Source organism: Salmo salar, chromosome 07, assembly GCF_965601325.2.
Source record: "Salmo salar chromosome 07, fSalSal1, whole genome shotgun sequence".
In the NCBI taxonomy this organism is placed as follows: Eukaryota; Metazoa; Chordata; class Actinopteri; order Salmoniformes; family Salmonidae; genus Salmo; species Salmo salar.
The window spans coordinates 55057592-55084544 of NC_138297.1; the positions used below are offsets into that span (position 1 = coordinate 55057592).

Consider the following 26953-nt stretch of genomic DNA (forward strand, 5'->3'; position numbering starts at 1 on the left):
CACTGATTAATAACATTTACCCTTGTATTTCAAGATTGAAAAATATAATAACATAATGTGTTGGAACAAACTAGCCATTAACATCCCTAAACGCTCAAAGACAGATTCAATGGCTGTAGCATTGCTTATTTGACTGAATGATTAGCTAATACATATTTGAGAAATGATGAATAGTAAGCATATGATTTTACCTGATAATAGACTATTAATGATAATATAACTTCAAACAACACTAGTTTGCCAGTGGGAGCGTAGTAGATAGAACGCCTCTGAATAACGGGGCGTGGTTCTGTCTTAACTGCGTTGGGGAAAAGACTCATATCGCGTATGTATATCAATGACATTAACCAAGGGCTGGGGTTAATTTACCACCACCCACTTGAAAGAGAGAGGTCAATAATTTACAAGGATGACAGAGTTTTCCAAAGTTTTAACTTTGAGTGACCTAAAACATTATTATAGGTTTATAAGGTAGGTAGTATTTTACTTCGGTTACATAATTGTTCCTCTCTTCTCCACCCCTTTTCTTAACGTGTCCTGTTCGCCTTCTCGTTAAGTGCTTCCACTTCAGTTTGCAATACTGATATCACTGTTCAGTGCACAACTCCGCACGCTTCGGAATGTAGACGCAAAGACGTCTGTCTCCACAATGGAACTGCAATCCGAACTGCTCAAGTCCATCTGGTACGCGTTCATATCGCTGGACATGGAGAAATGCGGCAAAGTATCGAAGTCCCAGCTGAAGGTTAGATTTGAAGTGTAATATTTCCAAGTGCTGAGCTTTATAATCAGGAAATGGGTGTTGAATTGCTTCTGTGCCTCTGGTGCCAGCTTGTTACTCAGAGCCTACAATTCACATAATAATATCCACATAATCGTTTGTTTAGATAACCTCATAAACAAACATTTTGAGGTTTGAAGAGCTGATCAAGATAGCCTAAAAAATACATTGTTAGCCTCTTACAAGTTATTATATTAGGCTATAATACATTATTCAGCTTGAATCTAGGGATGTATACCATTTATAAAGTTACAGTCCGCCAGTAAAAATAATAATTCACATGGATCATGCAGGAATACTGCTCAGAATGAGAAACATGCACATGAAAACATTCTCACTCACACACAATTTGGATACATTGGTGACTTTAACACATGGATACACCCTCATGAGTGTGTATCCATGAAACTCTCTTTCAGTGAGTAATCACAACAGCGGCAGCCTACACACAGAAATGGGAGCATTAAAGTCAGTCGATAGTCACCTATGCCCTCGTTTCAAAGTCCAGGACTGGCCCTCTCCCTTTACTGCAGTCAACCTGTACACATGACAACATATCAGAGTTTACTGTACAGCAGAAACAGATGGTGCTGTGTGTTCAGACATCTCTCCCAGTCATCTTCCCCTTCACTCAGTCTCTGGCCTGTCGAGTTCAAACAAGTTGCGTTCTCCCTTTGGTGAGAATCCCAGGAAATAGCAGGCAGGTGTCCAGACATGCTCACATTGAGGTGTGTGTGTGTGTGTGTGTGTGTGTGTGTGTGTGTGTGTGTGTGTGTGTGTGTGTGTGTGTGTGTGTGTGAGAGTCAGTCAGTCAGTCAGAGGTCTGTTTACACTGCTTGCTTTGGTTTTTATCATTGGCCTATTTGTTTTTTCATATGATTAGAAGTTGTGAACTATTTCAGTGACCACTTAGATAGTGTATATAAATATAGGAATAGTAGATGTAATATTGACAGTAACATTATACATTTAAAGGGTCATTTATGGGAGATTCTCATTTGGCCAAAAGACCATCCTCTCCTCGAATCCTCCGCCTTCTCCTTGGTGACCCGGAACCCGCTAAGTTGTAGAGTGGTCGAGGATAGTGTCAATTAGTTTCAAATGGAGGAGTGTCCTCGCATCCTCGATAACGTCCTCCCGCCGAGGAAGCGCGAGTATCCTTCACAGAAGAGTTTTGAAATCCGCCACACCCCCTTTAAATCAGCTGTTTACTTGGAGGAGATAAGTATGCACATTTAAAAACTGTATGCTACATATTATTTTATCTAGTAAATGTCTAGTACAACTAGCTACTTGTCTTTTTAATACTTTACACATTTAATTTGGGATTCCACCCCTGGAAATGTCATTTACATGATGACGAGCGAGTGAAGGAGTCTAATTTAATTCAAACGTATTGTTTCCACATTTCTTCTCCTCGGTTACCGTTGAGCTTTTTCAAAAGGAGGCGAGGAGAGGACAACTGAGGACAGAGGGGTTGAGCCAACCAATTGTGAATCTCCCTTTGACACAGGCATTTTCTTAATTTTTCTCTCTGTGTGTGTGTGTGTGTGTGTGTGTGTGTGTGTGTGTGTGTGTGTGTGTGTGTGTGTGTGTGTGTGTGTGTGTGTGTGTGTGTGTGTGTGTGTCACAGGTTCTCTCCCACAACCTGTACACGGTGTTGAACATCCCTCACGACCCTGTGGCACTGGAGGAACACTTCCAAGACGATGACAATGGACCGGTGTCAAACCATGGCTACATGCCCTACCTCAACAAATACATACTGGCCAAGGTAAACTACCTCAACAAATACATACTGGCCAAGGTAACCATCCCATCATACTCAATTGAGGATTTTCACATTGAGATGAGTCCATTCAGGAGATGAATTGCACTTGATCTGGATCTTAGTTAACCCTAAATTACATATTGGTTTCCTTAACCTGTGAGCAAAACCGAAGCATGCATTGCTGTCTTACCTTGTCCATGGACTGCTTACAGGGTATTGAAACCAATATGTCATTTGGGTGAACTATCCGTTTAACATCTAAAACTCTTTACCAGTACTAATGAACGAATGAACCCCTGGTGTGCTGCACCCAGGTCAAAGAGGGTGCATACGACAAGGAGACGTTTGATGACCTGTGCTGGATGATGACCATGAAGAAAAACTACAGACCTACCAGCGGCCAGGGGGGGCTGCTGTGCTCCCTGAGAGACTGCTTCAAACTTTTCTGTCTCTTCAACCTGCTGTCGGAGGACCACTACCCACTCATCATGATTCTACAGGAGGTGAGGGGGGTGGGGGCAGGGAGAGACTGACCTCCACTGGGACATTTAAATATAAAGCCGGATAGTATCTTTCAGAGAGAGAAGAGATGTACAGGTAGGGAGGAAATAGTTCAACTAAAAAGAGGGGGAGAGGGAGGGAGAGAGAGAGGTGGGAAAGGAGGAGAGCTGAAGAGGGAGGGAGAAATAGAGGGTTAATAGACACACCTACAGTACTGTATATAAACAGTAAGAAATGAGTCGTAGTTATGCAGTCCAGTGGCCATTTTGACTACACTGTGTGCTTTGACGCTTGCAGTATACAAACTGTATGTTTATCGATTAGCCCCTTACTCAGTGGAGGCTGCTGAGGGGAGGACGGCTCATAATAATGGCTGGAACGAGCCCGTCCTCCCCAATTATGGTGCCATCATCCTCCTGTGCTTTTGCTAAAATATCTCTACTCTAGGTCCTTACTTCCTGTTCTCCTCCCCCTAAGCAGGAAGTCAGAGTAGAATAAACCAATAGGAGGGAGGTTTGGTTTCCTGTTGATAACATCTGCAGGCTTTATGAAGATGTGTTGCAACTTGCCGACCACAGCATTATCCCTTTACTAGATCACTTTCTGAATATGGGTCCCAGCAAATTCACCCATAGAAGGATAAAGATCTTTTCTGACTTGTAACGCACACACACACGCGCAGGTGGAGTACCTGATGAAGAAAATCTCCACTGCGATGAACCAGGAGTGGGACGGCAAGCCCCTGGAGGACCTGCAATCCCAGGATGCCTCTGTCCAGGAGAAGGGCATGTCGGTGTGGGTGTTCCTGGATCACATGGGTGCCGGGAGGCTGCTGAGGGTCAGCAATGCGGGTGCCTTCAGTCTGGCTCTGGACCAGGTCTTCTTGGAGATGTACCACAACGTCCTCAAGAGGGTGAGTTGGTGGGACTGTATGGATGTGGCCCCTGGTGGGGCTGTGTGTGTGGGCTGTTTTTATGTGTGTGTGTGTATATCTGTGTTTGCGCTGAATGAAATTCACATTACAGGGACAATGATCGATCCCTCTCTGTCTGTCTCTGTCTCTGTGTCTGTCTGTCTGTCTCTCTCTCTCGCAGGGTTACATGTGGAAAAAGGGACATGTGCGCAGGAACTGGATGGAGCGTTGGTTTGTACTCAGGCCATCCTTCATGGCCTACTATGCCAGCGAGGACCTGAAAGACAAGAAGGGAGAGATTCCATTGGACCAGAATTGTGTTGTGGAGGTAATTTTGTTAATCTTTCAATCCACAAAAGCGGTAGAAAAAATCTTGGCTAGGATAGTTTAATTGTTTTGCTAATGGCTGAGTGAATCACTACTTTATACCTGAGACTGAGACGTACACTATATATACAAAAGAATGTGGACACAAAAGTAAATCGAGCACACAGCCATGCAATTTCTATAGACATACATTGGCAGTGGAATGGCCTTACTGAAGTGCTCAGTGACATTCAACTTGGCACAAGTCAGTTTGTCAAATTTCTGCCCTGCTAGAGCTGCCCCGGTCAACTGTGAAAAAAAAGTGGTAGGCCACACAAGTTCACAGAACGGGACCGCCAGCTGCAGAAAATCCTCTGTCCTCAGTTGTAACACTCACTACCGAGTTCTAAACTGCCTCTGGAAGCAACGTCAGCACAATAACTGTTTGTCTGGAGCTTCATGAAATGGGTTTCATTGCCCGGGCAGCTGCACACAAGCCTAAGATCACCATGCGCAATGCCTAGGGTCAGCTGGAGTGGTGTAAAACTCGCCGCCACTGGATTCTGGAGCAGTGGAAACGCGTTCTCTGGAGTGATGAATTATACTTCATCTGGCAGTCTGACCCAGACATCTGGGTTTGGCAGATGCCAGGAGAACACTACCTACCCAAATGCATAGTGCCAACTGTAAAGTTAGGTGGAGGAGGAATAATGGTCTGGGGCTGTTTTTCACGGTTTGGCCTAGGCCCCTTAGTTCAAGTGAAGGGAAATCTTAACGCTACAGCATACATTCTAGACGATTCTGTGCTTTGAAATTTGTGGCAAGAGTTTGGGGAAGGCCCTTTTCATGTTTCAGCATGACAATGCTGCTGTGCACAAAGCCAGGTCCGTACAGAAATGGTTTGTCAAAATCAATGTGGAAGAACTTGACTGGCCTGCACAGAGCCCTGACTCCAACCCCATCGAACCCCTTTGTGATTAATTGGATGCAGACTCCGAGCTAGACCTAATCGCCTAACATCAGTGCCCCACCTGACAAATGCTCTTGTGGCTGAAGGGAAGCAAGTCCCTGCAGCAATGTTCCAACATCTAGTGGAAAGCCTTCCCAGAAGAGTGGAGGCTGTTATAGTAGCAAATGGGGGACCAACTCCATGTTAATGCCCATGATTTTGGAATGAGATGTTCGACGAGCAGGTGTCCACATACTTTTGGTCATGTTTTGTATTTGTTTAATTCAACTTTTATTTCTACAGGGTGGGTCACCATTGAGACCAGGGTCTAATTTGAAAGGGATTCCTGTGAACATTAACATACAATAAATAAAACCGGATTAATCAAAACAAACACAACTCTCGCATCACCTCCCTTAAAGTCTAATTTCAAGGTGACCTGAAGGCTATTCCATGAGCTGGACCTCCTGAAGCAGTCAGTCCAGAGAGCGGGTCTGAAAATGGCTGGATCTTCAGTTAATACGTGAGCTGATGTAGTGGGGGAAGTCTCTGAAGAACCGCTTTATGTACAAAAAGTAACCAATGCTGGACCCTTCTGGTAGTTAGACTTCCAGCCAACAGAATTATACAAAATGCAGTGATGTGTACGGAACATTGTCCCCAGTGATAAAACAAACTGCTGAATGCTAGTTTGAATCTAAAGGTTTTAAAGCAGAGGCTGCCACATGCATGTAGATTACATCACCATAATCAAGTACTGGGAGAAGCGTTGCTTGAACAATCTTCCTTCTACTTTCCAAAGTGAGGCAGGATTGGTTTCTTTTATAGAAATCAATCTTAATTCTCAACTTTCTTGTCAGTTTTTCAATGTGTGTTTTTAAAAGACAGCTTATCAATCCAAACATCCAAGCACTTATAATGGAGGACTTGTTCAATTTGGGCTCCCTTCAATGTGCAAATATGTAGGTCCTCAAAGTTAATATTACGAGACCTGGAGAACATGAACTTGGTTTTATTAGCATTTAGCACTAGTTTAAGATCAGTAAGCAATTTTTGAATGGAGTCAAAACCATGCTGAAGGTTTTGAATGGCCTGCTGTTAAGAGGGGGAACAGGAGTAAATAACTGTATCATCCGCATTGAGATAAATGTTACAGGTTTTAGCAGGTTGACCAATATTATTTATAGAACTAGTGAAGAGAACAGGGCCATCGACTCCTCTGGCAAACCTTTGATAATATTGAGGAAGCTAGTTTTGATACCGTCAGTACAAGTTGTGTCCTGTCCATTAGATAGTTATTGAACCATCTGCAAGATGCCTGATCTAACATATTTCACACAACCTTTGTACAAGTAAGAAATGGTCAGCAGTATCAAATACTTTTGACAGGTCAATAAATAAGGCAGCACAATGGTTTATATGGTGTAAACAGTATAGCACATCATCTAGACAAGTGTAGCTGCTGAAACAGTGCTATGTCTGTTAATCTGTCTGCGTATTTCAAGACATGGCATATGAGGGTGTAGTTAGATACCCAGAGGGCTGGATGATTCTCTTCATCACGCATCTTGAAAAAAGGTATACTATACTGAACAAAAATATCCACCTGACCGGTGTGGCATATCAAGAAGCTGATTAAACAGCATGATTATTACACAGGTGTACCTCGTGCTGAGGACAATAAAAGGCCACTCTAAAATGTGCAGTTTTGTCACACCGCACAATGCCACAGATGTCTCAAGTTAAGGGAGCATGCAATTGGCATGCCGACAGCAGGAATGTCAACTAGAGCTGTTGCCAGATAATGTCGTTTATTTCTCTATCATAAGCCGCCTCCAACATTTTAGAGAATTTGGCAATACGTCCAACCGGCCTCACAACCGCAGACCACATGTAACCACACCAGCCCAGGACCTCCACATCCGGGGACCTTGACCTGCGAGATTGTCTGAGACCAGCCACCCAGACACTTGATGAAACTGTGGGATTGCACAACTGAAGAATTTCTGCACAAACTATCAGAAACTGTCTATGGGATGCTCATCTGCGTGCTCATCATCCTTACCAGGTTCTTGACCTGACTGTAGTTCAGCATTGTAACCAACTTCAGTGCCTAGAAGGCCAGCATCCCGGAGTCGCATCTTCACTGTTAATGTTGAGCCTGGTGTTTTAGGACTAGACATTCAAATTGCTTAGGGACAGAGGTAGTGAGAGATACGGAAACATTTAAGTTGTCCTTTGTAAATATGGTGACACCTCCACCTCTGTCAGATCCAAAACATTATAACCAGCCAGAGACGCATCAGTATCCGGCACAGTCTTATTTAGCCAAGTTTCCCTCAACCCCTCCCATCTATTTGAACACCATCCAGTTTTGATTTCTATTTGCCATATATTTTTCAACTGTGCTGTGATGTTTCACAAAAGTTCTGAACCTTTCTATTCTCATAGTTTCTACAGATTGTAAATGTAAATACATTTTTGGTCAAAAATTATTGATTGTCTATGACTTTTCAAATCACCCAGCAGTGCTATTTGCAGAGTTGGCTCCAAGTAAATGTTGCAATTCTTCAGCCATTCCTGAACCGGTGACCAAAAACAAGACACATATGGACAGTACCAAAACAAATGATCTAATGATTCTGTCTTTTCGCAGCAAAATCTGCAGCGCTGAGATGTGTGTGTGTGTGTGTGTGTGTGTGTGTGTGTGTGTGTGTGTGTGTGTGTGGTGTGTGATTGGTTGCAAGAATTTTGTATAATTGTAATGGAACAATTTTAACTTTTGAATCCGGCGTTGTTTTGTGTATCAGTTCATAAACCATGTGCCATGGAATTGGTGTATCGAAAATCTCTTCCCAACTATTTGGCAATCTATATGGCACAGCTGTCCATTTTTGGTCCTTAAATGAAACTGGTATACTTTTATTTATCATAATTTTCTTTAACCACTTTTGGTCTTTAATGCAGGGCCGACAGACAAGTTCCTTACTCTTTCCCTCTTCCATTTTTGCTGTTTCAGATATTACCAGAATGTCCACATTGGTTTGAGAGGTCAGAGTTCAAGATCAAACTTCTGGCATTTACATGAATCAGTCCAACGCCACAGCTGCAGGATTTCATATCGGACTCTAATATCAGCACACTATGCTCAGTTGGTAACCCCTTATTTGAAAATACCATAGGGTTAGCTTGAATTGGTATAGATACAAGCTTGTCTAGAACTGTACCATTGGGCCTATATTTTGAACTAGGATGTGGATTACAACAAGAGTCAATGAGGGTTACCTGTTGCGAGCCTGATGCTAATGCTGATCATTTATGGTTGGGATTACCTGAGCGGAACTTGGGGTGTTGATAAGTCAATGTCACCCTGGTAGTCAACCACCAGTTGTCCTCTTTGTCTTAGGCTATTCCAGACAGGGATGGGAAGCGTTGTCTCTTTTGTGTGAAGACCACCAGCAAGACCTATGAGATGAGTGCCGCTGACCAGAGACAGAGGGTGGAATGGACCCAAGGTGAGGGGATGTGAACAAGTGTAACGCCCTGCCTGAGACACAAGCCTAATTGTCGTCCTCGGACCAAGAGGATATCCTGTTGACCTAATGGTTAAAACATTTGGTTAGCACGCAGGCGACCCCTTGGTTGAAAAGCATTAGGGAAGGAACATCGCTTTTTTTCTGATTCTCGTGTGTGTGTGTGTGTGTGTGTGTGTGTGTGTGTGTGTGTGTGTCTCTCCCCAGCCTTGCAGACTGCCGTCCGTCTCCAGGGTGAGCGCAAGTCCTCCCTCCACCAGGAACTAAAGCTGAAGAGGCGGGTCCAGCGCGAGCAGAGTCAACGGGAGCGCAGCCTGAGCGCCAGCAGCAGCCGCGGCAGCCAATCAGAAGATCTTACCATTCAAGACCTGGAGAAGGAAAAGGAACGGCAAGGACAGGAGATAGAGAGTATTATTCAGGTGAGCAGGAGGGGGAGAGAGTGAGGCATTAAAAAGGAGAGAGCGAAAGGATGAGAGGGGGTAATGCATACATAGTATACCTTACCTAACATGACATGTAGGATGTATGTGTCCCACAGCACCAGCGAGAGGTGGAGGCACGGCGCAGGGAGGAAGAGGAGAAAGAGAGGCAGCAACAGAAGGAGGTCCAGAGAGAGTTGGAGAGACAGCTAGAGGAGGCAGAGAAGGTAAGATCATGTACTGAAGAATGAGGTTTATCAGTGCACCTGTGTAGGTTCCCCAGATAAATGATTAGTGTGTGTGTGTGTGAGAGAATGCAGCCGGTGTACAAGTATACGTGCCTGATTGCCTGCCTGCGTGTGTTCCCCAGTTGCGGGAGAGCATGCAGGCTGAGATGGCAGAGAAGGAGAAGGAGGCCGAGCAGCAGAGAAAGAGGATCCAGGAGCTGGAGCTGACCCAGCACAAACTGGAGGCTGCTCTCAACACAGAGATACAGGCCCACATGGAGGAGGAGAGAGTCAGGCTGGAGCTAGAAGGGTAACACGCCTACGCAAACTTATCTCAACACGGAGATACAGGCCCACATGGAGGAGAGAGTCAGGCACACACATGCAATTTTACACACACACACACACACACACACATGGCTGCAAGACTAAAGACACAGATCAGATCACCAAACGTCCCTGTCTATTGCAGTAGAATTGTCTTCTGTGTCCTTATATCCCTCGTCCTCTCTCCAATCTATCCTTGTCTCCCTTTCAACTGTCTCTCTACCGTTGTCCTCCTTCCTCTCCTCTCCCAGGGTACTGCAGGCAGAGGAGGAGAAGAGCAGGCAGTGTCTGCTCCTCCAGGAGCAGCAGGAGGCATCCCGCCACTTCAGCCCCACAGAGGAGGCCCCAAACAGAGCTAAGGAAGAGCGGCCAGACCCCTCTGCCCTCCACTACGCCTCCCAGGAGCTCCAGAGCCTCCGAGAGACCCGAGAGAGGAGTCACCAGCACCTGGAGGTGAGAGAGAGATGAAAGGTAGAGGAGAAGTGGTGGCAGGAGGTGAGGGGAGAGCAAGATAAGGCTGTTGTTCAGGATCTTTTTAGGTGGGAATCTAGCTACAGTGGACTTTAGGCAGCCATAATTTCCACAGTGAGAAAGCTTTATAGAATTATTTGCAGGTGGAATTGTTGCATAGGGCACCTATAAGTCAATAACAGCTAGTAAATTATAGATGGTAAAACAAAGTGCAACTGACATCAACTTTAACTTTGTTCTCATGTCCTTGTTTCCTTCTCTCTGGGTCTGTAGGAAGTTCAGGAGAAGCTTCGTAAAGCCAGCATCCATGTCCGACACTGGAACGTTCAGCTCAACCGCCTAATGAAACCCGTCGCTCCTGGGGGTAATGCTCTGCCATGTATTTCTCTCTGTGTGTGTGTGTGTGTGTGTTGCAATAAAAAAAATACTACAATAAGAAATCAGATTTGATGGACATTCAATAACATATACTAAATATGGTATGCCATATCTTTTGCTACAGACAAGTTATCATCGTTGCCAGCGAAAATCACCTGCCCGAAACAGGAGGGGGCGTTAGCCAGCAGTGAGTTTATCGCTAAACTCCAACCAAGAGCCAATCAAGAAACTCAGCAAATACTTGAGAGCCAATCGGCTACAGAAGAGAAAGGACTACAGGAACAGATGGAGGCTATCACCCTGTCAGAGCCTGGGGGATCGTGATGTGTCATGGGTAAATTGTGACTGACTGACTGATCTACAAATAATATTGTAGTTATTTATGATGCAAGGATCTTTGCAGATCAGTCATTCGGGAGTCGTCTGCACTGTCGGCTGCAATGTCGAACATTCCCAGTTGTTTTACATGTCAACAGTCTGGCCGAGTTCCTGCCCGACTAGATGCGCAGGTGTTGCATTGCATCAATCAATGGTTGCGTGCCACGTCATCGACTGTGCAGTCGGGCATCAGATTTCTACATCATATGAGGTGCTTAGCTGATGTGTTAAATACCAATCAAGGCTTTGAAGATCTGGAATGTAGTCGGGGAGGAACCCGACCTCTACCAATGGTAGTGCTGACTAGGAGATGAGTAGGATCTGTAAAAAATAAATTAAAGGGAATTTGTCTTCCTATTAGAAAGTGCTTTGATCGAGGAGATACTACCTGTGCAATAAGAATGCTAATTTTTGTTTCTTCCGTTCCGTACGAACATGACACATGATGAGGACTATGATTCTTGGAAGGTGGACCCTGTAGCCTATACACTACTTCAAGAACTGAGAAACACCTCATCAACCAACTGACTGTTCAGATTTCCATCTTGCTAGGGGACAACAGTCATTGTAAATGATAGAATACCGAGAATAAACGACAGGTTTGAATTTCTGTACAAAAGAAGTGCACATACTGGTATGTTGTGTGTGTGAACAACGTGATTGCTCTCTTCTCCATTTCATACAAGGCAGTCTAACAAACCCATCTATGCCATTTTTTGTCAGGAAAGGGCAAGTGTCATGTCAGGAAAAATCGGGACACGCAAATATGTACAGTCCCCTTTTGAAATAGGCCTAATATTCAGCACAACACAATAATTTTTTTTCTCTCTTTTATTCTTGAATGCAATCTCTTTGAAGTAATGTCTTAAATCTGTGGCTCACATATGCCTAATATATTGACTTATATTTCAAATGCATATGTAATATGTACTAATATTTAAAATAAATATCTAAATACGTCTTACTCATGTCCATATGTCACATATAGTATTATACAGTATATCGAGTGGTTGGTGTTTTTTCGATAGCCTACAGAAGTTGAACATATTAGTTTGTGTAGGTAAATAGGCCTACCAAGTAATGAAAAAATATTCAAACGAACACGTGCTATATTTCTAACTAAAGATTGCTAATTCAATGTGAGTATTTTTGGCGTGTTGTGATGTTTTTGTGTGATTTCTTGTGAATCTGCAACGCGCCCAAACTCTGACCATCGTCTACGTCATTTGAAAGCGACTTTTCTCTCCTAAGCAATATGGCTGCGCACCTGCGCCGATTGATAGTCTCATGGAGTGTATAATATGAGTTCCGTGAACTTATTAAAACCTACGAACCGCTTCGGTGGACACCACATTTAGAGATTGCACGTGGCAATACTATGCACATTAACGTTGTCGTCCTGCGAAAAGGTGTATCAGTCAACATGAGAGGCGCTACTCTCCTCAACATGATGACACCCTCAATAACGGAGCTTAGGTCATTTCCCTTCTTGTGCAGGAAAGTGTCAAACAACCCCCATCAGCATGGCTCACAGAACGGGACACAAACATCACCCGAGACCAAAGACCAACTTGTGGAGAATGAGCCCACGGAGGAAGAGCAACGGAGACCCAAAAAGAAACCGAGCGAGTGTTCTGTGCTGCTCTTTCCCGGGCAGGGGAGTCAGTTCGTGGGTATGGGTCGCGGGCTTCTGAAATACAGAAACGTCAAGGACATGTTTGCCGTCGCGCAGAAGATACTGGGCTACGACTTGCTGTCTCTGTGCCTAGATGGACCAGAGGAGGAATTGATGAAGACAGTCCACTGTCAGCCCGCAGTGTTTGTCACATCACTGGCAGCTGTGGAGAGGCTGAACCACGAAAATCCAGCGGTAAGCCACATAGTAGTTGCCATGTCTGTAGCCGCTTATGCGCCGATGCTGTGTGAGTTGCATCTTATTTAATTAGTTACAAGTGTGCATTTAATGGCAAAGTATACATTAAATATGTTTAACTATACAGCCTAAGACACCCTGATGTTTTATACCAATAATATTGTATTTCTCTACAAACATCTTGTCATCATATGCGACCTCATCCATCTCAAGGCCATTGAGAATTGTGTGGCTGCTGCAGGATTTAGTGTGGGAGAGTTTGCAGCCCTGGTGTTTTCTGGTGCCATGGATTTCGCAGAAGGTGAGCCTCAATAGTCTATCCAATGCTGTGCTATACTTAATTATGAACGGACAGTAAACAATTCTAAGTCGCCATAGTTTTTTTTGTCTCTTTCATCCTACAGCGCTGTATGTGGTGAAGGTGCGAGCAGAGGCCATGCAGAAAGCGTCAGAGCTGATCCCCAGCGGCATGCTGTCGGTAATGGGACGGCCCCAGGCTAAGTACAAACATGCCTGTTTGCAGGCCAGGGAGCACTGCCTTAGCCTGGGCATCAAGGAGCCCGTCTGCAGCGTGGCCAACTACCTTTTCCCCGACGGGAGAGTCATCGCCGGCCACAAAGAGGTAGTGGATGGATGGGGAGTCATTATTCTTTGAAGTTGTGTCACTCTCTTGGGCCACAACATCCTGGCTTTACGTACCTCACATTTATTTGAGATTAGGGTCAAGCAGGCTATAGGCCTACTTATCAGATATACCTAAATGGGTTAGGGGAAGGGGCTAGGGCTGGAATTGACATTGGGAATGAGTCAGACACTTCCTCCTGTCCTCCCTCCCTCAGGCACTGGACTTCCTACAACAGAACTCGAGGAAACTTCACTTCCTGCGTGCGCGGCCGCTCCCGGTGAGTGGGGCCTTCCACACGGCGCTGATGGAGTCTGCCACCGAGCCCCTGAGAGACGTCCTCAGACAGGTGGAGGTACGGAACTTCATCAATCAGTCAATAATATATTTTCAATTTCCAGTTGGTCAATGTACTGTGGAGCCAGGACATTACAATATACAGCATATGTCAAGTATATAATATCTCCAGTCGTGTTGGTTGAAGTATGGTGGAGTTTACAAGATTTGATTCTTAACATGGGCCATAGACAGATTGTCAATTGTATAAGTCTGTTTAAAAACATTTACAGTTTCCCTCCATAAAAATGCCTAAATAAATTTAAAGGAGTGGAAAAATCCTTTACCAAAGCCGTCTCTCTACCCATCCCAACTTAGGTACGTCGGCCCGAGATCAATGTGTACTCCAACGTGGACGCCAAGCGCTACATGCATGAGGGCCACGTGCGCAGGCAGCTGGCCAAGCAGCTGGTGTCGCCAGTGAAGTGGGAGCAGACCCTCCACGAGGTGTTCGAGAGGACCCAGGGTCAGAGCTTCCCCCACACCTACGAGGTGGGCCCCGGGAAGCAGCTGGGGGCCACGCTGCAGAAGTGCAACATGAAGGCCTACAAGAGCTACACACACGTGGACGTCACCACCCACGATGACTGAGATGATTATGGTCTGAGGAGTGAGACAGGACTCATGGATTTGTGAAGAGACTCGTATCAATACTGTACAGTATACACCCATTGACAATCTCCCAAAATGAGTAAAACAGTACTAAAGACAGACACACATACATTACCTACAGTATACTTCCTTCAATGTGACAGAAATGACTGTCCATATGAACTCATTCAAGTGACCTTGCACCAATTAATAAATACCTGGTATTTATGAGTCAAGTCAGTTTGGTTTTTCAAGTTTAATTTTTTTCTCAAGTCATTAAAAAATAATTTTCCAGCGTCCATTTAATGGTGTAATAAGCTACATAAGATAGTTGTGGCAATTAAATGTCTAACCAGTAACAGGCCCAATCTTCATAGAAAAGACTGCAGACCAGCAACAGTCTTTAAAACATGCATTAGTTGATAAGACTATAAAAACCGTGATCCAGCACAATCAATTCAAGAACACACACTTTCTTTTTTTCTTAAATTAAAGTCTATAGTAAAAATTGTTTAAAAATCTCACTCAATTAGGAAATTGTCCAACACAAAACATTGTAGCCAGAAGTCCAGCCAAGGCCCCCTCAGTGCAGCGGTTATCCTTTCTACTCCTTCCACAATGCAGTGCAAATGGTTACCGTGGCCACCAGTGCCACAGTGGCAAGTGTTGCTTTGGCCCAACCAGGGTAGTTAGCAGGTTGAATACTGGAAACCTGTGTAGGGGCAAGGGACAACACACGAGTAGTAGTAAGAGACTTATCCCAAATCTACCCTTAGCCCCTACCCCCAATGCACATGAGAAGTATATACTGTAGGTATAGGAAGTGTGCTAGTGGCTCTTACCCAGGTTACCCAAGCCTCTGCTCTCTGTGTAGCCTGCCTGTGGACAGCGGAGGCCAACCAGGCTTTGGCCACACCGGGCAAACTCTTCACTCCCCAAAGCTGTCCTTGTATCCCCCTGATAATGAGTTACATGAGATCTTTGTTAACCATATTTTTATTTATTTATTGCGTGTTAAATATTTATGTGCAAAATAAGCACGGATTTACTAGTTGTTTGGCACAATACATCCTGGTCTTTGAGCCCTCTCACCTGTAGATGCTTCTAGTCAGGGCGTGGGCAGGCCTTGTCACATGGAGAGTTTGTGGCACAGGCCACTGATTAGGGAGTCTCTCTGCCCATTCACGCTCCAGTCTGTCACCAATCTCTGCCAGCTGACGACCTGTAGTCCGGGCAGCCCTGGCATGGATCCTAAAGGAGGGACGGACAGAAATTATGTTCACGAAACATTAGAAATGCGTTCTTTATTCCTTGAGGTAATCGGTGATTGGGTAGCAAAAAAGTGTACAGTTTCAACCATTTTGCTTTCACCCATAATGTAAAATTGGTGACTACTTCAATGAAGGAAGAAATTAGGATTTGAATACCTCCTTTGAATGTCTTATGACATAAGAGATAACATCAGCTAAATATGTGTATGTGACCAATAAAATTGGATTTGATTTGGATTTGACAGAGTTTGAGTAAAATGTAACAATTTCTTATCTCGTATCGTCTGTGTAAACTGATCAAGAGGTCAGGACTGGTGTGACGTAGCCTCTACCTGAGATTCACATCAGACAGGGTGATGTTGTCCACCTCACTAGGTCCAGCCCTGAGGGAAATGGCACGGCATCGCTCTCTTCTGTGCTCCACCATTTTGTTTTCTGATAAAGAAAAGAGTTTGCCACACGCATGTTATGAGTTTCAGGGTGTTGCACATAAATAATGTGGAAGCCATGTCAGGACAACAGTTTTTTTTTGTGTGTGTGTGTGTGGTAAAAGGTGAGTCAGTGCACCTAGCTGTGTGTGTGACTATGGTCATAATACATTTAACGCCCATAATTATCTACCTGTGTAAATATTGAGCCATGTGACCAGAAGTGTGTTGCCGGGGAGATTATTCAGGTCAGTGGACACAAACTTTCCTCATCCTGAAAAGATGTCGTCTTCAGGATTCACTGCACAGGATGGGCTCAGTGAGGTTTCAAGATACAGTGTGTGTGTGTGTGTGTGTGTGTGTGTGTGTGTGTGTGTGTGTGACCTACATTAATGCATGTCATGTCAGTTTTTACTAGGAATCTGGATGTGAAACACAAGAGAGTTTGGTGTTGAACGCAACCCTGGCTCTGCTCACCTGTCCCTAAGCTGTTCTGTTCTTCTGCTCACGTGCTGTTGGAGAGGTAGTCACAATGCAAATGGTGGATTTCCATTACTCAAATCAACCAAATGGCTACCATCGCAAAACAATTGCTTCCGTATTTTGTCATGTTAAAATATACATTTGATTTTGTAATATTACATAATGTCTTTACAAATGTGATGTCTCAAACCAATCCAATGAAAGGATGGATTTGTCATTAGTCTTGCTTTAAAATAATTGGCAAATAAAAATAAATACAATGTAAAATATAGGTAATAAAGATACTATGAATTATTTAACTATTAAATTAATAATAATATTATTGTTAATAACATCATATATACCTTAGCTCTTCAGCATGATCAAATCATAACAATTTGGGGGAAATATTATTTGTGGATAGTAATGTTTGATAAGGGTTTGTCAAAACAAGGTGATGTCATCCTCTTCACCAAACAAACCTAAGGTCGATTTGAAGATCACACAAGCAGGAAAGACAGTATAATTTGCCCTATTTCAATGTAAAATATTTAAACAATGATAATGATCCTATCATTATTCATATTTTGTCATCGACTTTCACATCTATAGAAGAGCAGTACTGCAGTCAATATCTGTCTACACAATGTTCCTTGTCTGACAACAAAGGAACAGGTGCATTGTAGAATAACAAAAATGTAAAACTTACCTATTTTGTAGATTAAAGTAGACGCCGCCCTGTAAAGCAAATAATATGGGCATTATAGAACAATATCTTAAATATAAAAATGTTTTGAACATTTCACAGTTGTTTAAAATGTTCCTACTTACAGCAGCGTCCTTTAATCTTGTTGTTTTCAGGTAACTGCCACAATTATCATTTCAACAGCCACGCCTATGGCAGTTACACCAGGAAGATCCTTGAGGAGTGTTTCTCTCAACAACCACTAGAGGGCAACATGAGGCGCAAAATGTCCCTGCATGCTAAAAACTGGACCATGTGCATTTAGCGCCACCCTGTGGTGGAACGAGTGGGGAATATTTGACAGTTCGACGCGTCGTCGGTTGCTAGGTTATTCACCCGGAAGAGCACGGTATTCATCTTCCAGCTGACTGGGATGGATCGATAAATCAAGATAAGAGATAACGAGCATCCACCATTTTAGCAGATTACATGGGTGAAGTCAATAAATTGAGTATTTCTCCTTTATAATTTGCATTAAATTCCCCTTGAAGGCGATTGAACCAGACATCACGATTGGATGAAAATCATTATCCTTTGCAGGTGTCTCAGGCAGGGTGGATCCAGCTTGCTGGGGCTGATGACCGGTTGTTTGACAAGAAGATTATAAGATCAATTTCCAGGTAGCTAGCTAAAACTGTTATTTTGTGTGGAAGGATACATAGATACTTAGCTAGCTGATATAACACGATTGTGTCCAATGCTTTACAGTACACCAAAATGCTACCTAAAGATAGTTGTGAGTATAGCACATGAATTCAGTGTTTTTGCGAGATAGCTAACTGCAGTGGCTCATCATGGGCAAAACAATAGACTATTAACGTTAGTTAAACCTATGTTTATTACACGTGCTAAGCTCATCTGTGCGTGTGTGTTTGTGCTTGCATTGGTGTGTGTGTGTGTGTGTGTGTGTGTGTGTGTCTTTGTGTGTGTGAGAGAGAGAGAGACTCTAGGAGGAACCATGGCTAATAAGGTGAAATGGGTGACCGACATTGAGAAATCCGTACTCATCAACAACTTTGAGAAGAGAGGATGGACTCAGGTCACAGAGAGCGAGGACTGGAACTTCTACTGGTAGGCTGTCATTGGAGCCATGGAGCTTTCTCTGAGTGCCAATACACAGTGGGTGCTTATGAATGCCAGTGTAGCACATACAGAGATCAGGGTCGTGTTCAGTGGGCACAAAACGGGAGAGAAGAATGCTTTGAAACAGGTGTTACTACTTGGTCTTGTCCAATAAAAACACTCATCTTCTTTTTTAAACGTTTTCTTCTATTTGTGCCTACTGAACACTGCCAAAGACTACATAAAAAAACAGTAAAAAAAATATGAAGATATTGCTTCAGATGTAAATTAGACAAATTGCAAGGATGTGTAACTGTAAATGACAGATAATGTCATTCAGAAAAACTGAAATTCCTGATTAATCACAAAAATCCCATCCCTGACTGACTACCCCCCGCAAATCTCCATCAGCCTTGGGGAAACCCTGCTTATAATCAGTCTATGCCTCCCAATAGGATGAGCGTCCAGACCATCCGGAACGTGTTCAGTGTGGACACGGGTTACCGTCTCTCGGACGAGCAGATGGTCAACCACTTCCCCAACCACTACGAGCTGACCAGGAAGGACCTGATGATCAAGAACATCAAACGCTACCGCAAAGATATGGAGAAGGAGGGAAGCCCGCTGGCCGAGAAAGACGAAAACGGGAAATACCTTTATTTAGGTGGCAGTTATGATCTTTCCCGTTCACGCACACTGCTTACTTACAGTATATGTAAATAAATGTGGCTGTAAGGTACATTTCAATTTCAGTTGCACCTGCTACAAGGGGCTCTGACTAGAAGTGGCCCTTTTTCGGGGTCTTGGGCAATAACAGCTAAACTCACTCATTATTTTGTGCAGTTAAACAAATGTCATCAATACTGTCCTTTCATATTTCTCTGCGTTTTTATACTCCCTCTCTCTCTCTGGTTGTGTCCCAGACTTTGTGCCGGTGACGTTCATGCTTCCGGCAGATTATAATCTGTTTGTGGAGGAGTTCCGTAAGAGTCCCTCCAGCACGTGGATAATGAAGCCGTGTGGGAAGGCTCAGGGAAAAGGCATCTTCCTCATCAACAAACTTTCCCAGATCAAGAAGTGGTCCCGAGACAGCCGTACCTCCACGTGAGTGCTGACACACACACACACACACACACACACACACACACACACACACACACACACACACACACACACACACACACACACACACACACACACACACGCACACACACCTCTACTAACTACAGATAAGCGTGTCCTGTGTGTGGCTGCCAAAGGTGAGTGTTTGCTTGCATTTGCATTGTTCACAGTCTTATGTCATACAGGTAGTATTACCCCACTACTCTTGAATCTGCTGTTCTCAACACCGTTGTCCGTAGATGAGTTGTCCATAGATAAATGACTGATGCTCTGTTTCCTTTGTTTTTGCTAGGTTTGTAGCAGCCTCAAGTGGCAAGGAGGCCTATGTCATCTCTCTGTACATCGACAACCCACTGCTGATCGGAGGCAAGAAGTTTGACCTGCGTCTCTATGTGTTGGTTACCACCTATCGACCTCTCAAGTGTTACATGTAGGTTTATGATTAACCTAAAGCCTACAGCCCGGTTTCATTTCCCTCAAGTCCTACCACTCTGAAATGACTGGATAGGTGATAGGTAATAGATTTATAATAACTTAATTGTCCCTATACTAACAGAAACATGGACAGTCTTTTACATGTAATGCAAATACATCATTATAAACAGTGCAGTATGCATATACGTTTTCATAATTCTGTAAAACATTTCTAAAGGATATTGCCACTAGGATAAATGATAACTTCAGCATTTGATCAGATCAGTATTTGACAATTTGGTCCATTTGGACCTTTGTGTTGCTTCCAGGTATAAACTGGGTTTCTGCCGGTTTTGCACAGTGAAGTACACCCCCAGCACTAGTGAACTGGACAACATGTTTGTGCACCTGACCAATGTGGCCATTCAGAGACATGGGGTAAGTGTGTGTGTGTGTGTGTGTGTGTGTGTTGTCAAGACAGATAACAAATACACAACACACTAAATGGGCCTAAAACAGTCAGAAATGGCTCCTACATAAAGATGAGTTTCTATGTGTATATATTTCTACGTTTGTACAATACATCTATACACGTTGCAGGATGACTATAACCATGTCCACGGTGGGAAGTGGACGGTCAGTAACCTGCGTCTGTACCTGGAGAGCACCAGGGGGAAGGAGGTGACCAGCCGACTGTTTGACCAGATCCACTGGATTATGGTGCAGTCCCTAAAGGCTGTCGCTGTGAGTGGTCACACACACATACTGAAATAAAAACGTGTTCCCCATTTTATCCCCGCTGTGTTGCTGCTGCTCTTCCCTTTTTCACTCCTGTCCCACACACTCAACACACTCACTTCCTTTTCCCCTCTAAACACTCCCTCTCCCTCTCTCTCTCTTCACAGCCCGTCATGAACAACGATAAACATTGCTTTGAGTGTTATGGATATGACATCATCATCGATGACAAGCTGAAGCCATGGCTTATTGAGGTGAGGCGCCCACCCACACACACACTGTAATTACATGACATAGGCAAAAAATAACGTGAAGTAAAAAAGTCTCTCTTATTGTGAACATGCTATAGTTTTACTCAATAATTCTAGTTCCTACTAAGATGAGCTCGTGTCAAAATGTTTTCTTTGTTCTGCATTGTTTGTGAAGTGAAACCAGTGCTGCGTTCCTTTCTCTGTCTAGCAAGTTTAATGTCCTTAGGGTTGACTTTTCTCTCTCTCTGTGTGTGGGTGTTTGTATATATGTGTGTGTGTTTGTGTCTGAGGTGTTTGTGTCTGAAGTATGTTTTTAGGATTTAGGAATGGCACAACGAAACAATTGTCTGTTGTTATGACTTTGTAAACTCCTTCAACCTTCTCCATCTGCCATTGTTTGCATACTGAGTCGTTTACTTTCTTTTGGTTTCTCGCTGTGAATGTCTGGCTGAGTACACGAAGTCAAACATTCTCGGAAGGTACTAGAGGAATTACACTTTTGACAGGAATAAAACCAGAATATATTTTGGTAGATCGTTTAAGTTTCCCTGGTCCCGTATTCACCAAGCGTCCCTGTGTGTAGGAGTGCTGATCCACTGTGAGATCCTCTGATACAGCCACCCGGGGCAGAATAGCCTGCATGCCAATGCCAAGCCCTCATTAATGTGTATTGTAGAAGAACAGCTGGGGAACCAACCTGCAGCAGTCTCTCAGTCTGCAAGGGCTGGGAAACAAGGGAGCGATTCCAACCAAGCTTTGTGTGTGTGTGTGTGTGTGTGTGTGTGTGTGTGTGTGTCTTTCTGGGATTGATCTCTCTTTTTCTCTCTCTTTGTTGTCCATGTGGGTGTGTGTGTGTGCCAGTATATTTACAACCCACACCCACCGCTGCTGCTAATACATTGTCCGTGTGGTACATTTCCTGCCTGATAAGCAGCTCCCAGTTCCTATGGCGACCGATAGGAAATGAAAACAGTGAAATAGTGAGGTCATTCCTGCCTGTTACTTGTCTCCAGTACTTTGGACTCTACTCATACTCAGGACAGAACTTTCCATGCTGGCCCGTGTTTACATAATGACTAATGCTTATCCTGACCTGTGCTCTCTGCTGTGTGTGTGTGTGTGTGTGTGTGTGTGTGTGTGTGTGTGTGTGTGTGTGTGTGTGTGTGTGTGTGTGTGTGTGTGTGTGTGTGTGTGTGTGTGTGTGTGTGTGTGTGTGTGTGTGTGTGTGTGTGTGTGTGTGTGTGTGTGTGTGTGTGTGTGTGTGTCTATTCCGCGTCTGTCCTCAGGTCAACGCTTCTCCGTCGCTCACCTCCAGCACAGCCAACGACCGGATTCTGAAGTACAATCTGATCAATGACACGCTCAACATCGTCACACCCAACGGGGACATTCCCGACTGCCGCTGGAACCGCAGCCCACCCCGAGAGGCCCTGGGCAACTACCAAGTCCTGTGAGTGACAGCCCCCTCCTCCTATCACAGCCAGCGCTCGAGGGAGAAAACAGGCCTGGGGCTTGTTCAGCAGGACGCAGCGTTTTGGAATATTTAGATAGAAATATCCTATGCTTCTCTGACATGTAGAATAAGGAATCAAGTCGGATCTAATCATGGCATTTCTATCTGCAACATTTGACAACGTTTGACTACGGAATGTGGCCCAGGGTAAAAAAACAACACTATTTGTTAAAAACAATTCTAATACTGGAGTGCCAGATGGGCAGGGTTTGCCGTTTTGGAACTATTGGTCCATCAAGCCAGGATTAACGGTTAGAGAAAATACCTCTAACCGTGAACTGATTTAGGATCAGATGAACTGAAACAAGCCATCTACGATTCACTGCATAGCAGCTTCTAGTCAATGTTGCTAGCTATCTGACCGATCTGAATGACAACACACAGCCTTTTACCTCAGAGTTACATTTTTGTTGTGATGTTATCACTATATTGTCTTTATACTTCCTGTAACTAGCATCCTTACTTATTTTATGAATTGGAGAACACTTTGGGAGGGATCTTAGACCATTCCTAGATACAGAATCCACAGGAGGTTGGTGGCACTATAATTGGGGAGAACTGGCTCTTGGTAATGGCTGGAGCAGAATGAGTGAAGTGGTATCAAATCCATCAAACACATGGTTTCCATTTATTCTGTTCCAGGTGTTATTATGAGCCGTCCTCCCCTCAGCAGCCTCCACTGACAGAATCCTTCCAGATCCTTGATATGCTTTGTCTGCGCTTATAGACTGCCCTCTTCAATTCAAACCACAGCTTTTCAATAGGTTTCTACTTTTGATTTTGGGGCCAATTAACCATTTCTTTGTGGATTTTGATGTGTGCTTGGGGTTATTGTCTTGCTCGAAGATCCACTTGCAGCCAAGTTTCAGCCTCCTGGCAGAGGCAACCAGGTTTTTGTCAATAATATCCTGATACTGGGTAAAGTTCATGATGCTGTTGACTTTAACAAGGACCCCACGACCAGTGGAAGCAAAATAGCCCCATAAGATACACCACCAAACTTTACAGTAGGTACTGGGTTCTTTTCTGCTCATGCATTCTCATTTCGACGCCAAACCCATCACTGGTATGCGTGGCCAAAGAGCTCTATTTTTCCTCATCTTTATCGAAGGTGTCAATAATTTCGTACCCCACTGTAGCTCTTACCAGTACTCTGTCTTACACATACACTCTTAGAAAAAAAGGTGATATCTAGGACCTTAAACTGTTCTTCGGCTATCCACATAGGAGAACCCTTTGAAGAACCCTTGGAACACAAAAGAGTTCTACCTGGAACCAAAAAGGGTTTTTGATTCGAAGAACACTTTTGGAAGCCTTTTTTCTAAGAGTGTACTCCCTCTCTCTATCCTCTGTCTCTCTCTCCCCCTCCCTTCCTGCCTCCATCTCTCTCTCACTCACCACTCTCTCCCTCCCTGCCTCTCTCTGTCTTCCCCTCCGTCCCTGCCTTTCTCTCTCCCTGCCTCCCTCCCTCTATCTCTCCCTTCCTCAGGTACGACGAGGAGCAGGCGCTGAGCGAGAATGCAGAACGCGACCTACGGAGTCGCTCAGGCCAGTCGCTGGGGTCTAAGGGAACGGCGAAGGGGGGCACCGGGCCTCGCCCAGCTGCCGCCACCTGGAAGTGAGGTGGTAATGTCCAACGCCTCACTGTCCCTTCACTGACCTCTCACTGACCTCTCGTTGCTCTTCCTGTGTCATGGTGGAAAGGGGGTTGGGGGCAAGGGACGACCCAGACAGAGGGATGGAAGGATGACAGGGAGGGAGGGAGAGGACCCAGTAAGCTCTGAGCACCCTGCCATGCATCACAAGCAAGGACACGTGTGTGTCAGAAAAGAAAGGGTCACACACACTCACATTTAGCAGAAACTCTGTATAATACATGAGATAATAGCATTTATCAGCCTTTTATATAGCAATGGGAAGGGGTTGTTCTCAGATGACTGTTAGAGGATTTCAATCAATGCACCTGTATGAATAATGTTTACATATATTGTTGTGGAATTGTTTTACTTGAATGTTTTTTATGTTTTCAAGCAGAATATTTGCTAGGTTAAGACACATTGACGTGTGTAATTATTCTGTTCATGTCTGAAAACCGACAGGTTTCACCTCTTTATTCTGAAATGCATGACCCGAAAAGCATTTGCTATTTGTTGACTGTATAAAACATAGTGTAATGGACAATGCTAACAACAAACGAAAGTAAGACTGGAAAGTGAGCTTTGAAGCGTTTGCTTTTCAAGCCACTGGAGTAGGCTATAAAGTGTATAAGGCTACAGTATGCATAGGACAGTCAATGTATTGGAATTACTTTTATAAAACTGAGAGACTTGTTCAATGTTTGGTTATACAACTTTACTTTTGAGTTGTTACTCATAAGTTCAACTTTGGGATAAAGACATGCTTTCACAGTTAAATATCTCGATATAAAGTGATGAGGTCAGCTCTTCAAACATTGAAGTACCTTTAATTTTGTGTTGTGGATGACATTGCCATGCCAACAAATATTTTCCTGTGGTGTGACCTTGGAGGGGTGACCTCTAAACCAGGGTTGCATCCCCAAGGGCATCCTATTACCTATGGGCCCTGGTTAAAAGTAGTGCACTATATAGGGAATAGGGTGCCATTTGAGACACTGACCAGCACACCCTTGGTCTGCCTGTGTGTTTAAGATAATCCCATTCTGGTCACAGTGTGTGGTCACCTCGAGCGGTTGGCATACAAGAGACTAAAGCTGAAGTGGCTACTGAGCTACAACAGACTGAACCATTCTGGTTGTGTGAAAGTGAAGATTATGTAATAATCCATAGAGTATCTTTATTAATTTCTTATATACAGTACCATACATCCCACCTCACTGTGGTCCCCAGAGTTGTTAAAGGGATAGTTCACCAAAAGGAAACCAATATGTAATTTGGGTGAATTATCACTTTAACAGTCATCATTAGGTTTTGCCTTTAATGATGTGGACTTTTTTGTATAGAAGACTGTACCATGTTTTATTTATACTAATATGGTTCTGCTGTCTTTGTCTTACAGATGGTTTTAGTACACAATGAAATATACACTGTTACATTGAAATAATGTATTTTGATGTACTTTTGACAGTATTTGGTTATGCATTTCATGTCATCCTTTTACCCTCATTCTTTGTTGCATACAGGTAGTTGCAATTATATATTTTTTATATACATGAACTGAATATAGGAATTATAACATGCAATGTTTTTGGTTTTTAAATGTATTAATAATTCCTGGTGCCTCAAATGTCTGCATGTAATAAATCCAATTAAACAATGGGGGATTTGTGTAAATCTCTATTTTTAGGGGTCACCTGTGTGCATTAGACAGATTCCCACACCTAACACGGACTGTGTCAGAGCACTCTCTGAATTTGAGAGGGGTTACATTTCCCCATCCCTCAGCTGTATACCAAAACAAGTGGCAGGGCTGCCGTTTTGCTAAATAATATCAGTGGCCATATATTCATTTTGTTTGCAGTTCTTGAAATTTCTTGAAATAAGAACTATTATTTTGAAGGTTTTCTGTTTTGCATACCGGAAGAGATGGTGGGTGCGTTGATGCTGCGACTCCTGTTGCTGGTAAGAAAAAAAACTGCTAAAAGTTTAGCCAGCTAAATACAGCTAATTTATTCATTGATTCGCGTCTATCAAGAGGAGCGGAACTCTTCAAGGTAAAGTGATAGCATGTCCAGCTATGTCTAATACCTATTTTGTTCATTTGGAACTTTGGCTTTTAAGCTTTACAGCAACTGTACGAAAGTTTTTCTATGTAACATTACCAGAAGCAAGCTATATAGCTAACGTTAGTCACTACTATCCAACCAGCTGGAAGGTCGCGTATGAAACAGCTAAATTAACGTTAGCTAGCTAACGAACTATGGTTGACATAGCAGTACGGTCGGTAGCTAGTTAGCCAACGTTAGATCTAACTAGTTAACGTTACTTGTTATTGGTCCTGGTAGACGGCTACCTACCTAGTTAGTTAGTTAGCTAACTAACGTTAACGTCAGCTAATGATTTAGTAGACTAACAATGTTTAAGATAGCGCGCTACCTAGTCCTAGTAAACTATTACTAGCATAATAGCTAATTGCTTACTTACGAGCTAGCTCCCTAACTATGGAACTAACATCTTGGATCGGGAGTATTTGTTAAGGTATATTTTTAGTTAGCTCTAGATCTGTCTGACTACAGCCCTTGCGTCGGTGACCGATGAAAGAAGGGCGGGGCAGGTTTCCGAAGTAAAGATAACCCCACTATAATCTCATGCAGTCTAAATTCAGAGTCAACTAATCTCCACAAATGTTCTGTGTCTAGCGATCATCTGTCACAGGGTAAACGTTTCTAGCTAAAAAGCTAGTTAGTTTTCACTTTAAAACTGACTTATGAATTCAATCACTTTTTATTTTATTTTAACAAAGCCTTGGTTCGCACCTAATATAAATCATTGGTTCACACTAAATGGCCAAGTGGCACTGTCAAAATGTGTGATTTAGGTTTAAAATCTGATTTTAACAAGATGCATTTTAGAAGTAGGAGTTTGACTTTATCA

General features: G+C 43.6%; 5 protein-coding genes across 17 annotated transcripts in view; 4 read left to right on the plus strand and 1 right to left on the minus strand.

Annotated features, from left to right (window-relative positions):
• Window positions 1-301: 301 nt before the first annotated feature.
• Window positions 302-11918, plus strand: LOC106609557 (differentially expressed in FDCP 6 homolog). 5 transcript variants are annotated; one of them, XM_014208483.3, is made up of 13 exons: window positions 302-471; window positions 558-745; window positions 2415-2588; window positions 2867-3055; window positions 3736-3966; window positions 4148-4294; window positions 8628-8736; window positions 8962-9173; window positions 9275-9400; window positions 9544-9710; window positions 9979-10180; window positions 10472-10562; window positions 10701-11918. In XM_014208483.3, exons 2-13 carry the CDS (start codon window positions 650-652, stop codon window positions 10898-10900), a joined length of 1944 nt encoding a protein of 647 aa, XP_014063958.1. In that variant the 5' UTR covers window positions 302-471; window positions 558-649; the 3' UTR covers window positions 10901-11918. The 5 variants fall into 5 exon arrangements, with proteins under 5 accessions (XP_014063958.1, XP_082833897.1, XP_082833898.1 ...); XM_082977771.1 differs by having other exon boundaries at window positions 329-745; XM_082977772.1 differs by having other exon boundaries at window positions 333-745; window positions 9293-9400.
• Window positions 11919-12171: 253 nt separating this feature from the next.
• mcat (malonyl CoA:ACP acyltransferase (mitochondrial)) lies at window positions 12172-14612 on the plus strand. Its single transcript, XM_014208489.3, has 5 exons — window positions 12172-12824; window positions 13041-13128; window positions 13232-13449; window positions 13667-13804; window positions 14104-14612. The coding sequence occupies exons 1-5, from the start codon at window positions 12333-12335 to the stop codon at window positions 14374-14376; spliced, it is 1209 nt and encodes a 402-aa protein (XP_014063964.1). The 5' UTR covers window positions 12172-12332; the 3' UTR covers window positions 14377-14612.
• Window positions 14613-14617: 5 nt separating this feature from the next.
• Window positions 14618-17441, minus strand: bik (BCL2 interacting killer). 2 transcript variants are annotated; one of them, XM_014208490.3, is made up of 7 exons: window positions 17369-17441; window positions 17247-17275; window positions 16553-16587; window positions 15980-16082; window positions 15469-15627; window positions 15219-15333; window positions 14618-15088 (listed from the first exon to the last, which is right to left on the minus strand). In XM_014208490.3, exons 4-7 carry the CDS (start codon window positions 16072-16074, stop codon window positions 14981-14983), a joined length of 477 nt encoding a protein of 158 aa, XP_014063965.1. In that variant the 5' UTR covers window positions 16075-16082; window positions 16553-16587; window positions 17247-17275; window positions 17369-17441; the 3' UTR covers window positions 14618-14980. The 2 variants fall into 2 exon arrangements, with proteins under 2 accessions (XP_014063965.1, XP_045578160.1); XM_045722204.2 differs by lacking the exons at window positions 16553-16587; window positions 17247-17275; window positions 17369-17441 and adding an exon at window positions 16269-16388.
• Window positions 17442-17522: 81 nt separating this feature from the next.
• LOC100380708 (polyglutamylase complex subunit TTLL1) lies at window positions 17523-25678 on the plus strand. 4 transcript variants are annotated; one of them, XM_045722203.1, is made up of 11 exons: window positions 17523-17715; window positions 17823-17902; window positions 18218-18353; window positions 18800-19008; window positions 19268-19448; window positions 19759-19896; window positions 20210-20318; window positions 20481-20624; window positions 20786-20872; window positions 22156-22319; window positions 23872-25678. In XM_045722203.1, exons 3-11 carry the CDS (start codon window positions 18241-18243, stop codon window positions 24002-24004), a joined length of 1278 nt encoding a protein of 425 aa, XP_045578159.1. In that variant the 5' UTR covers window positions 17523-17715; window positions 17823-17902; window positions 18218-18240; the 3' UTR covers window positions 24005-25678. The 4 variants fall into 4 exon arrangements, 3 of the variants coding, with proteins under 3 accessions (XP_045578159.1, XP_082833901.1, XP_045578157.1); XM_082977775.1 differs by having other exon boundaries at window positions 17523-17902; XR_006770672.2 differs by lacking the exons at window positions 17523-17715; window positions 17823-17902 and having other exon boundaries at window positions 17926-18353; window positions 22156-22529.
• Window positions 25679-25876: 198 nt separating this feature from the next.
• Window positions 25877-26953, plus strand: part of LOC106609561 (protein kinase C and casein kinase substrate in neurons protein 2) — a 39941-nt gene continuing 38864 nt past the window's right edge. For 4 of the 5 annotated variants that reach the window (XM_045722196.2, XM_045722199.2, XM_045722198.2 and 1 more), the window contains exon 1: window positions 25924-26073. The gene's annotated coding sequence lies outside the window, so the exon portion shown is untranslated. Of the gene's footprint in view, window positions 26074-26953 lie in introns of all 5 variants that reach the window. The other variant, XM_045722197.2, reaches the window with a different exon arrangement.

Bases quoted from the DNA above. Each gene is read 5' to 3' on its own strand.
- mcat (XM_014208489.3), top strand. From the start codon at position 12,333: ATGCACATTAACGTTGTCGTCCTGCGAAAAGGTGTATCAGTCAACATG. The intron at 13,129-13,231 runs GTGAGCCTCAAT...TTCATCCTACAG, and splicing joins TGCCATGGATTTCGCAGAAG to CGCTGTATGTGGTGAAGGTG. The intron at 13,805-14,103 runs GTACGGAACTTC...ATCCCAACTTAG, and splicing joins ACGTCCTCAGACAGGTGGAG to GTACGTCGGCCCGAGATCAA.
- LOC100380708 (XM_045722201.2), top strand. From the start codon at position 18,115: ATGTTTATTACACGTGCTAAGCTCATCTGTGCGTGTGTGTTTGTGCTT. The intron at 20,873-22,155 runs GTGAGGCGCCCA...GTCTGTCCTCAG, and splicing joins TGAAGCCATGGCTTATTGAG to GTCAACGCTTCTCCGTCGCT. The intron at 22,320-23,871 runs GTGAGTGACAGC...TCCCTTCCTCAG, and splicing joins CTGGGCAACTACCAAGTCCT to GTACGACGAGGAGCAGGCGC.
- bik (XM_014208490.3), bottom strand. From the start codon at position 16,074: ATGGTGGAGCACAGAAGAGAGCGATGCCGTGCCATTTCCCTCAGGGCT. The intron at 15,628-15,979 runs GTAGAGGCTACG...TCCCTCCTTTAG, and splicing joins CTGTCTGATGTGAATCTCAG to GATCCATGCCAGGGCTGCCC. The intron at 15,334-15,468 runs GTGAGAGGGCTC...ACTCATTATCAG, and splicing joins CTGACTAGAAGCATCTACAG to GGGGATACAAGGACAGCTTT.
- LOC106609557 (XM_014208483.3), top strand. From the start codon at position 650: ATGGAACTGCAATCCGAACTGCTCAAGTCCATCTGGTACGCGTTCATA. The intron at 3,056-3,735 runs GTGAGGGGGGTG...ACACACGCGCAG, and splicing joins TCATCATGATTCTACAGGAG to GTGGAGTACCTGATGAAGAA. The intron at 4,295-8,627 runs GTAATTTTGTTA...TCTTTGTCTTAG, and splicing joins ACCAGAATTGTGTTGTGGAG to GCTATTCCAGACAGGGATGG.